The sequence below is a fragment of the Lissotriton helveticus genome, chromosome 8 (assembly GCF_964261635.1).
Source record: "Lissotriton helveticus chromosome 8, aLisHel1.1, whole genome shotgun sequence".
NCBI lineage: Eukaryota > Metazoa > Chordata > Amphibia > Caudata > Salamandridae > Lissotriton > Lissotriton helveticus.
This window is the reverse complement of record NC_136069.1, coordinates 1,469,015,675-1,469,028,936: the sequence shown is the minus strand read 5'-3', so window position 1 is coordinate 1,469,028,936 and position 13,262 is coordinate 1,469,015,675. Positions and strand designations below refer to the sequence as shown.

At 43.8% G+C, this 13,262-nt stretch overlaps 1 protein-coding gene across 1 annotated transcript in view; it reads right to left on the bottom strand.

Moving 5' to 3' along the window:
• URB1 (URB1 ribosome biogenesis factor) overlaps positions 1 to 13,262 on the bottom strand; it is a 703,763-nt gene that overhangs the window by 208,982 nt on the left and 481,519 nt on the right. The window contains exon 29 of the mRNA XM_078658408.1: positions 5,041 to 5,209. Within this exon, the coding sequence (XP_078514534.1) occupies positions 5,041 to 5,209 (169 nt within the window). The remainder of the gene's footprint in view (positions 1 to 5,040; positions 5,210 to 13,262) is intronic.

Below are 13,262 nucleotides of genomic sequence, written 5' to 3'. Positions count from 1 at the left end.
ATAAGCGCCAAGGCCTTGGCTGCCCACGTCAGCACCACACTATAAGCAGCCCCCTCCTCCGTAGCCACGGTAGGAGGGGAGACAAAGCCAGTGTCAGGGGAGGTATCAAGACCACTGGCCTCCCCTAGTTCCTCTGTCCAGTCTTGGAAGGACTGACACTCACGTGTCAGAGGGTCCTCAGACCCCTCCCAATCCCCTTCGTATTCCATCTCCTGAAACTCAGGGTCAAAGGATGGAGCCGGATCAAAGAATAAAGGCTCTTCAGCCGGCGTCGAATGCGGCGTCGGTCGACGCCGGTCCGACGCCGGATCCGGAGCGAGAGAGGGATCAGGGACGGCGCCGGGGCGACACCCTGGGGGTCGATGCCGGCGGGGTCGTGAGGTCAACCAGCGGCGACCCGGATCCAGAGCCGGATCCAGCGGGAACCTGCGGCGTCGGGACCGAAGTCGCCGCGGGACACGACGGAGGAGAGAGGGACCTCATGGCCATGAGGAAGGCCTCGATCTCCTCCATTGTCGCGTTCAGCCCAGGGACCGGCGGATATGGAGCTGGCCGCGGCTCTGGCGGGGTCGCCCGGACCCCCGGCCGCGTCACGCGAGCGTCAGGGGGAGGGGGCATTCGGGGGGGGGGGGGGGGGGGGGAGTCAGAAGAGCTATGGCGTCTCTTCGACTTCTTGTGCCTCTTACCTGAGGACTTGGAGCCTGACGAATGGTGTCGATCCGTCGAGCTTCGGTGACTGTGGCCCCGCGACTGGGCACTCGACCCCCTCCTGTACCGGGACAGTGAGCGGCGCGGGGCCGACTGCCGGAGCTCGAGGCGCTTACGGGACCGCTCCCGCCTAGCCTTCAACGTCAAGGCCCGGCAGTCGGGGCACGGCCGGTCGTCGTGGTTGGCCACAAGGCAATACAAAGCGATACAAAAGGGGATGATGGACGGAGCGTTTGAGCAAATCAAACACTCTCCCCCAGCCAAATGATCTGGGTTTAATCCATCACCATTCTTTAGCTCACTCCGCCACCCCAGTTCAGACATGGCTATATGCAAATCAGTCCGACCCTGTGCCTCATGGGAACAGTCCAGCCCGAACTGCCAAGCCATATCTTCCCTGGACCGGAAACATGCATCCTGGGACCGGTTTCGGATTCATAATCCCCATCAGCCAGGCTATCTTGAATCCAGTAGCAAAGTGAGCAAGGGACTCACGTCTGAGCATACCCTGCCACACTTAGGGCGAACAAAGCGATACAAAAGGGGAGGATGGACGGAGTGTTTGAGCAAATCAAACACTCACCCCCAGTCAAATGATCTGGGTTTAATCCATCACCACTCTTTAGCTCACTCCGCCACCCCAGTTCAGACATGGCTATATGCAAATCAGTCTGACCCTGTGCCTCATGGGAACAGCCCAGCCCGAACTGCCAAGCCATATCTTCCCTGGACCGGAAACAAGCATCCTGGGACCGGTTTCGGATTCATAATCCTCATCAGCCAGGCTATCTTGAATCCAGTGGCAAAGTGAGAAAGGGACTGAAGACGGCTGGAATGCCAGAAACCGGTCCTCGGAAGCTTGTTTCCGGTCAAGGGAAGGCATGGCTTGGCAGTTCGGGCCGGACTGTTCCCATGAGGCACAGGGTCAGACTGATTTGTATATAGCCATGTCTGAACTGGGGTGGCAGAGTGGGCTAAAGAACGGTGATGGATTAAACCCAGATCTTTTGACTGGGTGTGAGTGTTTGATTGGTTCGGATGCTCGTCCATCACCACCCCCTTTTTGTACCCCAAGGCAATACAGGCACGGGCCGTGGGGATCGGTAACCGACATCAGTCGGTTGCAGTCGGTACAGGGCTTGAACCCGGGCATTCCGTACCGGCACCAAGAGTAGTGAAGACTCGATAAGAGATCAAAAATGATCAAAATGTTTAGTCAAAAAGTGACTAAGGTACTGCTTTCTCCGGACCTGCGTTAGCTGGCGTGGAAAAAAGAAGAACTGACATCAGCGCGCGAGGGCGACGTCTAAGTACTCCGACGACGTCATACCGGCACCAACGACGCCGGACACGGAGCCGCAGACGACGCCTACCGACGCGCAAGGGTACTGCTACGCTAAATTTTCCAGATCCAGTCTGACACCTGGGGGTTATTCTGCAGGGTTCTCCAAACCGGTCCTGGAGGGCCGGGTCCATGCCATATTTTTAAAATAACTACATTTATCTAAATGGGGATATGCACAAAATCTGGCATGGATCCGGCCCTCCAGGACCGGTTTGGAGACCCCTGTATCTAAGGTAAGGAATCTAACTAACGTGTTTCTTTCAGATTCCTGTGTTATCATGGTATTGTGATGAATGGCTGGCGCCGTCTCCTCGTCATGCTTCAACATCCTGCGCATGCTACGTAAGATCTTCCGGTGGATCCCCACCGAGACCAGGAAGACGGTCACCCAGGCCCTCGTCACCAGCCGCCTGGACTACGGCAACTCCCTCTACGCCGGAACCACCGCCAAACTCCAGAAGAGACTCCAGCGGATCCAGAACGCCTCAGCACGACTCATCCTGGACATCCCCCGCCGCAGCCACATCTCCGGACACCTGGGAGATCTGCACTGGCTACCGGTCAACAAGAGAATCACCTTCCGTCTCCTCACCCACGCACACAAGGCCCTACACAACCAAGGCCCAGGATACCTCAACAGCCACCTCAACTTCTACGCTCCCACACGCCAACTTCGATCGACCGGCCACGCCCTCGCTGCCGTCCCCCGCATCCGAAGAGCCACCACAGGAGGAAGGTCCTTCTCCTACCTGGCCGCCAAGACTTGGAACTCCCTCCCGAACCACCTCCGCCGGACCCAGGACCACCTCCCCTTCAGGAAACAGCTCAAGACCTGGCTGTTTGAGCAGTAGCGGACCCCTCCTCCCCTAGCGCCTTGAGACCCTCCGGGTGAGTAGTGCGCTATATAAATGCTGTGATTGATTGATTGATTGTGCTTTCTGTCAAATCAATAAAAACGTGTCTATCAAAAAACAAATCCCCAAGAATTAAATAGTGGTTATCATGAAAAAGCTTAAACATATTCAGTGGCCTCAGGCTTTAGGATTAATGCCTAAAAATGATATTTTCTTTGTATCAAGCAGCATGCTTTTGTTTTTTTAAATTGCTATTATTGGGATTAATGCAGTATAAAATCGAAATGTATAAGTACAAATAACAATAGGGGTGAGAGGAATTGTTTTCAAGTTTAGCATGCGGTACCTACAATACAAATGATAAATGGAGTCCCATCTTAACATTAAATCAAATCTGAAAATGTGATAACAAAAAACAAAAAAAAAGGAACTAACTAGGCGAATAACTGGGTATTAGCTGGGATCGGAGGTAGTTATAGTGAGCAGTGTGAATTATGTGTGGTAGGGGGCAGGGTGGCACCACAAGGTGTTGACGATGATGGTTCAATGGTCATTATTGTAGATTAGGTAGGGCAGGGGGGGTTCAGTGAATTAGTAAGGGGTGAGAAGCATTATCTCGGTGGGGTGCCGGGTGATGAGTAAAAGATGGGCAAGAAAGTGTGCAGTTATGTGGCTACGGTAAGAGGAGATGGCGTGGCAGCCTCCAGGGAAGGGGCTTCTGGGGAGGTGGGGTGTAAGAATTGGGAGAGAATTATGTCCTATTCAGGACAGATGGGATGTCTTTGAATGAGTCATGCTTCTTTGTAGGGGAAAGCAGTGCCCTCCGTGGAACCCCACTTTCGTATGCCACTGTACCATGCTTCCAAGGACGGGCCAGTGGGTGCTTTCCAATGCAGTGTAAGTGTTCTTTTGGCTAATAATAACGCTAGGCTCGTAAACCGGGTGTGGACAATGTGGCATTTTCTACGTTTAACTATGCCAAGGCAGCAGGCATCCTAGGAATGAAGGACGGTGAGTTCAGTGACATCTTGCAGTGCGTTATGTACACCTAACTAAAAGGTGTGGAGAGCAACGCAGGTCCATAACTTCTGCTGAAGCTGACCCCCTCTCCCCGCTGTACTGGATCACGTACTGAGGAAAACATTGTTACAGATTGATGCCAATAGTTCATTTGCGTACGTATTCTTTTATGTTCATGTTTATTAACTAACTATAATCTACTTCTTTTTGTAAGTGAGAGGAGTGTGGTGGTGTCCGTGGTTCCATTACAGTAGCTCAGAAAATGGTGCCCTCTCCAATAGATCAATATTTGTACAATCCAGTCAGGATAGCAGGATAAAAAATCCAATATTCACAAAGCCATACATCAAATAGCTATATTATGGTGCCTTTGAGAGAAAAAAGTTTCAAATTATCAGCCAAAATATGTCAGCTAGTCTTATCTCTCGTCTAACTCAGACAGTCGATATGCTTTGGTCGCAGCTTGCACATGAATATAGCTCATTGGGGTGGTGGTGTACAAGACACCTAACCATGGTCCAATATTTGTATATTTACATGTTACTATAAGCACCTCCAGAACATGACTGAGAAAGGTGTATAGTGAATCTATAACCAGTGTAGAAAAGCCTGCAAAACCAAGTGACAGAGCTAACCATTATCTAAAGCGAAGGCAACTAGGAAGAAAAGTTAGGGAACCAGAAAACCGAATGATAAGATTGAGGTAAGCATCATTAGTAATGTATTCTGTCATATTGTTGTACCACACTTACGACTTATACTTATACTAAGAAGAGTACGAACTGTTATTCAATATAATAAGGTTTGTGAAGCATTTTAAGGCTCCAGCCATGTTTTCTTAATAACCCTAGGCTTAATGCAACTGAATTCATGCTACCATCATACTAGTTCGTTATAAGTTATATCTGACAGACTTGGCTCCACCAGGATTCCCATCACAGTAGAATCTACTGGGGTTCAGCAAATGTATTAGAGGCCAGGAACATTCAAATGATAGGACACAATTGAGCATACATTAAGTATCAGAAAAAATGTTTTTAAAATCTTCAAAAATTCAGTTCAAAGGCAAAATGCTCAAAGACATGGGCTACACATCAATAACTGAAACGCCACCTTGGGATGTAGATGACGATGCCGAGGGTAGTGGGCTATTGTTTTACTCATTCGTTCTCGATCCAGTAAAGAGAGGACCTCGTCTGTACTTGGCTGCTGCCACAGAGATTTCCCCAAACTTTTCCGTGTCTTGTGATGCTCAATAGCAGCTGGACCCCACAACAATAATCTAATATTTAAATGAAAAAAAGACATTAGCAGATACCCGTAAATATGAAGAAATAATGTATACATTCAAGCTCTCCTAGATGGCTACATATTTTCAAACCACGTGTTTAAACTTCAGAGCAGAGTTATCAGTGTACTTGTCTTTGTTATATTTGATTTTTTATTAGACAAACAGTCCATTGTTCTGAAGCGATTCCTAAATCCTATTGGACATTTAGTCCAGCAACCGGAAGGAATGACTTTTAAAGTAATTCTTTAACTTTAAACTAGCCTATATAAAAATAAATGATGTGTGTAAACTATGAAAGTAAACAGTAAATGCTAAACCTAATTTCCTGTGTTAAGAAAACACTTCACTGGGCATCTTTAAAGATAAAGAGATGCATTTACCTTCACATTTAAATATATTCCAATACTACTACTGATGTTATTGATTCTCACAAGAGCAACGCTAACCATCAGGTCATAGATGCATTTTGAGGGAATCCAGCGAACTATTTAGTCATCCACTGAGGATGTCAGTTTGCGGCTTCACCCAGAGTTTCTGTTAAATATAATATTTATTCCAAAAACGTCTACTTGGTTACATTATATGTGCAGTTCTAACCTTAGATTCTCTGTCTACAAAAATATACAAAACATAAAAGAAAAACCCTTTGAACAAAAACAATGCAGACACCACAAAGCTTTCAACTGGATGGTGATGGATCATAAACTATGCAATTGATTCTAGGGGTGAATTCAGAGAAAACGAAGGAATTTCTGTTTTTATGCTTCAACATTTTTATTTTTGCAATCGAGAGGGGCATCATAAATTACCACAACACACCACTACTTATGGAAAATGCTTGAACACTTACAGTAACATCAGAAAATTAACTAATTAGCTAACTATTTTTGCTGATGACCGTCTAAAAGGTTTGATGTTACCACGGTCAGGGTGCATATGAAATAGTTTCAACGGGCATTAATTTTGTGCTGCAACTGATATAATAATCAGATACAGCACAAAATGTCCATTTGCAGGAGGTTGAAAACTTTCCAGCCCCATTAACGTGTGTAAGTCTGAAACCCTTTTGTGACACCCAGCAAACACTTGCAAACGTAGGGCTGAATGCATGCGAGAGAAAGAAGAGCTCAACCCATGCATAGGCTGAATGGACAAAAGTGGACTCTCATTCTTTTACAAAAAAAAATGGGAAAATGAGATTATGGAGGATAAATGCAATAAAAGCAATACCCGGATCATAAGGGCAAGTTATTTTGAGGAACCATACACAAAGATTACCCTACAGAATGACCTATCATTAATATTGGTCCAAAATTAAAAAAGTGTGCGCGAAAGACAGTTATAACTAATATTTGTGCAAAATACAATAGTTTTTGCAGAAGAGAAAAAGAATTTCATACCTCTTTGTCAGGCAACGTGAGCCAAATATAATGAGAGTACATACAGTGCAGAACCATCCTATTCCTGATTCTAGCTATAACACTAGTCAATTAGAATCAGTTTCCCAAAAACCACAGTACTTAGATACACAGATTGGTAGGTCAAACCTAGCATTCCATAAAAAGAAATCTAATACTATGGGCTACTCAAATCTGCTAGCCATTCAGCAGCTAAGGCCAAACATTTCCCAACGGCATAGCACAGTGTTATATTATCACACTTTAAAATTACTGAAATTGAATCATAAATGCGTCGAATCTGTACATTTCTAAAAAAAGGGAGCAACAGACCAATCAAAACATTAGCAAAATACAATTATATGCGGAAAGAACAATGGCACGTTTTGACAGAAGGGGCAAATGCCACTGGCTGCCCCAGCCTGTCTAACAGACTTCCACTTTATAAAGTCCGGGACATGCCCCAGTCTGACCTTCAGGGCCCACTTCTTGTTATGGGCACTGTTTATATCTAGTAGATAGGACTGGGTATGCCCACCATAGCCGGACTCCATTAAATGATGCTAATTATCTCTATTACCCACATCATCTATATTGCCCTTCCGCGAGCGCTCTTTTATCAGATGTTTTATTATTGGTTTCTGCTATATTATAGACATACTTTGCAATTCGTTCCCTACTGAAATATCCAACGAGGATTTGATATCTTGAAGATTACCAACCCGTTAGTCTACTTCAGGGGTATTCGCAAACATTTACCCAGGGGCCACAAAGTACAGTCTGTGGTGTGTCCGAGGGCCGCACTTATGCCACCATGGTGGCAGTAGGGGGCCTGGTGGGTCAGGGATTGTGTAAGGAGGTCTAAAAAAATTATAAATAAACGGGCAAGGCTTTATTTGCAGGTTAATAAATGCTTGCCTGTTTAATATTTATTTTCTGAATATAAGGGTTCAGCAATCAAACAGTAGCTTGTGCTGCTGTTCAGCAGGAGGGCCGCATGTAAAGGTCAAGGGGGGCCCAATGGGCCCCCGGCCGTAATTGGAGTATCACTGGTCTACATACTTCTGCAGGTAAGATTTTATTGTTTTGGGCTGCTCAGCACCCTTAAGAAATGAGTTTGTTGCTGCCCTCTCCATTCTATGAAGCCGGAAGTTCACACGCTGATAACTTCCAGATTATACCATGCCAATGACCTTTTTCTTGGTTGGGAAGGCCTGATCATACTGCTTTGGGTAGTGCAGAATGCACCACTTGGTTATTTCTGAGACATACCTGGCATGCTCCGATTTCCACTCAGTTAAGATGCCTTCATTGGTTGCCAATTGAAGAGAGGATTTTTTCAAATCTCGAATCATGGTTCATCGGGTGCTCTCTCTTTTGGGCCTCCATTATCTCTCAGAAAGAATGGAAGGATGGATGGTTATTCATTCCTTCTCCACTCTAGCAGCTAAGGCTTGGAATCAGCTTCCGTGTGAACTTTGGCCCTGAACTACTATATTGTAGGAAACTGAAAACCTGGCTGTTCTCATCTCAGTAACTGTTGTGGTTTGTTTTGTTTTTGCTCTGCAGCCCTTAGCGCCAGGACATTCCTAGGAGTAGCTGTGCGATCTGCTAAACATTCCCATTCATTCATTGCGCAAATCCTGCCAGTTATAGTAAAGGAGGATACACAGTCCAGCTGTATAGTTAGATAATCCTTTATTGTAGCTCTCTTCTAGGATAGATGAGTAGGAGAAGATAGGACGTGCAGATGTATCCCCACCAGGAGCAAGCTCCAAGCTGCTCAGCCTGAGTTGACCAACTGACACTGTGAGCCAGAGAGTCACCCAGGCATTCTATGATGTCATGGTATTTTCTATTCAGTGGAGAACAGTAGAGAAGTAATTTACTACACATCCTCCTTCCTTAGGGAATGACAGCAGAATAGAGAGAAAGATAGGCAAGATACCTCACATATAACATTTGCATGAAACAGCTCAGCCTTAATTGACCAACTGACACTGAGCCAGAGAGACACCCAGGCATTCTATGATGTCATGGTACATTCTATTCAGTGGAGAACAGTAGAGAAGTAATTTAATACACCAGTACGGCTTTGTTTTGCTAAGGATTATTCAATGTGGCAATGAGCGGCCATCCCACTGTCTTTCCAGGGATTTTCCACTTCATTAGGAATGGAGTACTGTGGAGGAGTAGTAGTCTGTAAAGGAGATAAAATGTTCCTCCGCTGCACCTTTCAGCTCTGCCCGTTTTTTAAAATCTTCGGACCCACTTTCTCTTCAAGTTTTTTTCTATTCCCAAACCTTGTGATATTTAATTTCATCTCACCGACCAGCATGTTTTTCTTCGTTAGAACTGGATTTCAAATATGAAGCAAACCTTTTAATAATTTCTTTATTTTACTTTTCAACCACAGACATACACATCTGCATAGCAATAATTAGGGTATGAGAGATCTAGGAATGAAAGAGTATCCAAAGACAGTCTTGGTCCTAGTTTAGGTTCAATCAGTACATGTTGGATTTGAAATGCCCAATTGACAAGACAGAAGGTTTGGTCATTCAATAGTATGGAAAAGGGCTTCAAAAGCAAGCTGCATCTTCTGTCCTATAAATGGTTGATGTTGAGCTTTGAATTGGAGTAGAGGTATTCAAAATCTGTGTACAAGGATTTCCCACTCCTTAGCCGTCTTTTTCAGACTGATATGTTGAGAATATCAATTAAATATGGAGGACTAGGGACTCGTAAATTAGGCATCCAACTTGAAATTCTCTCGCTTTAATCATTCACAAAGTAACCTGTAAATGACTGGGATGATGAGATAAATTTTTCTGGTTAACTTAAGAGTATCACTGTGGAATGCCATACAGCCTAACAAGGACTGCAATATAGTTTTTTTTATCCCCCTGCCAGTGAAGACATTTAATAATGGGTCACTTGCATTGGTCAGTTGCTCAAAGATTGTGGTGAAGTGTGACTAATTATATTCTGATTCTGTCCCATTGAAAGTGCTTTTCTTCCGACTTGTCACTTCTCCCAGTCTCTATGTTCATCTTTGTTTGCAATGCACAGATTATTATGGGTCCCAGCAACTTTATGGCCACCACAACTGCAGAACCATAGTTGCAGGTGGTCCAAAATGCAGCAGCTTGCATGCTTCTTGGCTTGCCGCTGAGAACTCCTGTATCTCCCTATCTTAGCTGCATTGGCTTCCTATTAGGAAGAGGGTCCGTTTTCAAGACCCTGCTACTGGTTCACAGGGCTCTTGATCAGTCTGTGGAAATGAGCCTTTTTAGGGGCTCACTGGGTCAGGGGTTCACCCTGATCAGTCCACTGGTTCTTAAACCAACAAAGAAGAGATTGGCACGGAAGCTGTAATATCAAAGAATAGATTTTATTAACCTCTCATGAGTGGGACTACATCAATACAGTACCCTCAGGCCACTGTAGGAGGTAGTCCATAGAATACAGAGGCCATGGGCCTTATATACTCAGTTTACAGCTGAGTAAGCATGGAGACTCAAAGAGGAGGTACAGGCATATACATAATAGTTATTGACTAACATGGGCATACAAATATTGCTTGGTCCACAAAGTGGGAGGGGAGATATTTCTGCTTACATCAGTTAAAACAGCCTGACAGTTACACTCTAAGACAGGTGCATTCTAGCAGCAACAGGCCTTTCTGAGCATGCGCAGTGCTCTGGCTCAGTACTGAAAGAGTTAACTATTGTTGATGACTCAAGCAGAATAGAAAAGCAGGCAACAGTGAAGACGGAAGAAACACATGGCTAACTAAAATGGATGCCTCAAAACAAAATGGCTTCAGCTTATGCGAATGGTAATCTCTGCGATTTCCACAAGTCTGGCTCAGAGTACCTCAGAGTAGAATTTGCTGTTAAGCTCCTTCCAAGCGTTTGCACTCAGCCAACCTCTTTCTGACCAAAATCCCAGGATACGATGGTGCAGAACAGGGGTGGGGGCACACGTCCTTTTCGTTTTTGGGCCCTTCACTTTGGAATAAACTCCCTTTGGAGTTAAGGTGCATTTCATCTACCCCCCCCCCCCCCCCCCCCCCAGTTCTGGAGGAAACCTAAAACATGGCTTTTTAAGCAAAATTGGTACTTCTCTTAGTTCAATCCCACTGGAAGTGCAGAACGCCAGGACACTCCTTGGAGTAATGGAGGCTATTCATTTTTGTCCACAAAAGATAATCAATTATAAAATCAAGTTTTCAGGGGTTCAGTAACTATAGCCTTAAAGGCAAAGCATGCCCCCTTGAACTTATATCAAGAGAAACTAAGGGCAGGCTGTGAAAAATGTGTTACGCATCCATAGCTTCTAGCCTCAAATATGCAATTTCTCAGCCCACAGATCCTGCTCCCATCATAAATAATTTCCTTTGTGGTGAACTGCCCATAAGTTTAGGCAGTGCATAGCGTGCAAAAATCTTCAGGCTTATAATTTGTCTGAGTTGGTGCTCACAGTTTAGCAGTTACTTAGGGCAGCAAGGAGGTTTTCCTTGTCTGGGTATACACTTAAAAACACAAATACATACTAGGAGGTTGTTCTTTCTTTCTTTTTGGCCACAGCGTCTGTGGCCCCAGACCTCAAAGTTGTGCATAATTTGCAAAGTGGTGCTCCTGAGGGATACTCCTTTGATGTGCCTAGAGAAGGAACAGTGTCCCTTGGTCTCCCCATTCAGTAGTCTAAAGAGGTAGCCACCTTCATCCACTATGTACTGGTCCTTGGTTGGTGCACAACTGCATTTGCTGGGATAAAGCAGTTGCAGCCAGGAGAGTTGGTTACTGGCTTCCCCATGCTATGTAAGCTAAGTCTAGATTAAGCCATTATTCCTACAGGCTTTCTTGTAATCTGGTCACATAGAAAATGGAAGCACTTGATAGAGATAAGAAAGAATATAAATGGGAGACGATTTATGAGCCAAACTAAATGCTTGCTAGATGGTCTCTGCATGTGCTCTTTATCTGCCTTTTGTCTTAGATGATTAAATAGTATCAAATACATCCTTCTACAGGCTTTGCTCCAAGAAATAGGGCGAATGCCATATAAAAGATTTCCTGTAAAATAAAAAAATCTGTGGAGAGTTACAGACCCAAGAATTCCTATTCCAAACTGCAGCAACTAATATATATTCATTTACCTGCCTCCCAATCATGATCCATTTGGGTGAGCTCAAAAGAAAAGTAAAATGACAAGTCTGTAAAAAAGGCACCCATCCTGCCTCTCTCAGCTGACTGTTAGTTGTCACAAAGCCCAGACAACCCTCCTCTTGCCTTGTTTTTAAAGCCACCACGGTCTCTGTGCATCAAGCTGTGTCAATTAAATGAATCTTTAAATATATCCTTCAGCATATATTTACACATGTTGCACAGTAATCACTGAAGATAAGACATGCTCAAATCAGATTCTAGTAAATATGTGCCTACTTAAATTAGCATATGTAAAGGTTTCCAGAACAGCATTGTTCATTCCCACACCATCCACTCACAAAGCAGTATAAAAGATGTTCTGACATTTGTATAAAACATCTCCCATGGTTTGTTTAAAAACAACAAAAAAACATGTACCCGGTTATCAATAGGCAGTGGTGACTATAATGCACCCAAGTTTTACATTTTTTGTTGAGTCAATTTCATAAAATGCCAAGTTATAAAAACAATGCATATTTTAAATTGCCAATAAATGCTACTCACTTACGCCATGCATTTCAAACTGTACATCTTCACAGCTCTCCAAAACAGGTGTCCTAATTTTTTTTATAGCACGTGGAAAGTGTATTTTATTAAATTCGTATTAACAAAGGTTTTAATTTGCTCCATATACCTGTGATGTCTTAAGAAAAGAAACCGTTTACCATTCAATTGTTTCACTCATTAGTCTCATGTCTTTGGAGTGAAGGCTTAGCAACTATCAAAACATCAACATTTGTCTAAAACTTTTAAAAGGACAACACATAAGACAAATATTACAGATCCTCTTTCAATTAAAATCTTATTTTAAACCATATGTAGACTTCAGATAGATGTATTGAAATATGTCATAATATACGGGAGAACTCATCTTTTAAAGAACTATTCAATCTGAGGCATTCTGAGGGATACTACTCCTGCAATTCATGTCCCTTAGAGGAAGGTTCCACAAATAGTCAGTTTTAGTCACAGATTTATATTTCGGCGGACAGGTTACTCTGTCACAACAGTGATAGAAATCGTCCTCTGAAATAGAAATTCCATTATATCCTATGGGTTTTATATTTCAACAGACAGGATCTCCACCATCGTTGTAACAGAGTAACCCATCGGCAATCATATCAATCAGACCATACATGTCTTAAATGCCGTAAAATCTGCATTGTTATTGGGCCAAAACTTTTAATACTTATGTCAATATGAACAAATTCTCCATTGATGCTCTACAAAAACAGTTTCCTTTGCATCCAAGACATGAGCGGAATATGGAAAGCAGTATACCACTCACAATTATTCTAACACATCTAAAAACAAAGTCACTCTGAAAAGAAGGCAAAATTGTGAATTTTGGAATAGGGCCTGCATACAGCTTAAAAAAAGGAATCCACATAATACATGATTGATAAACAATTCTAAGAAACAAATGTCTGAACA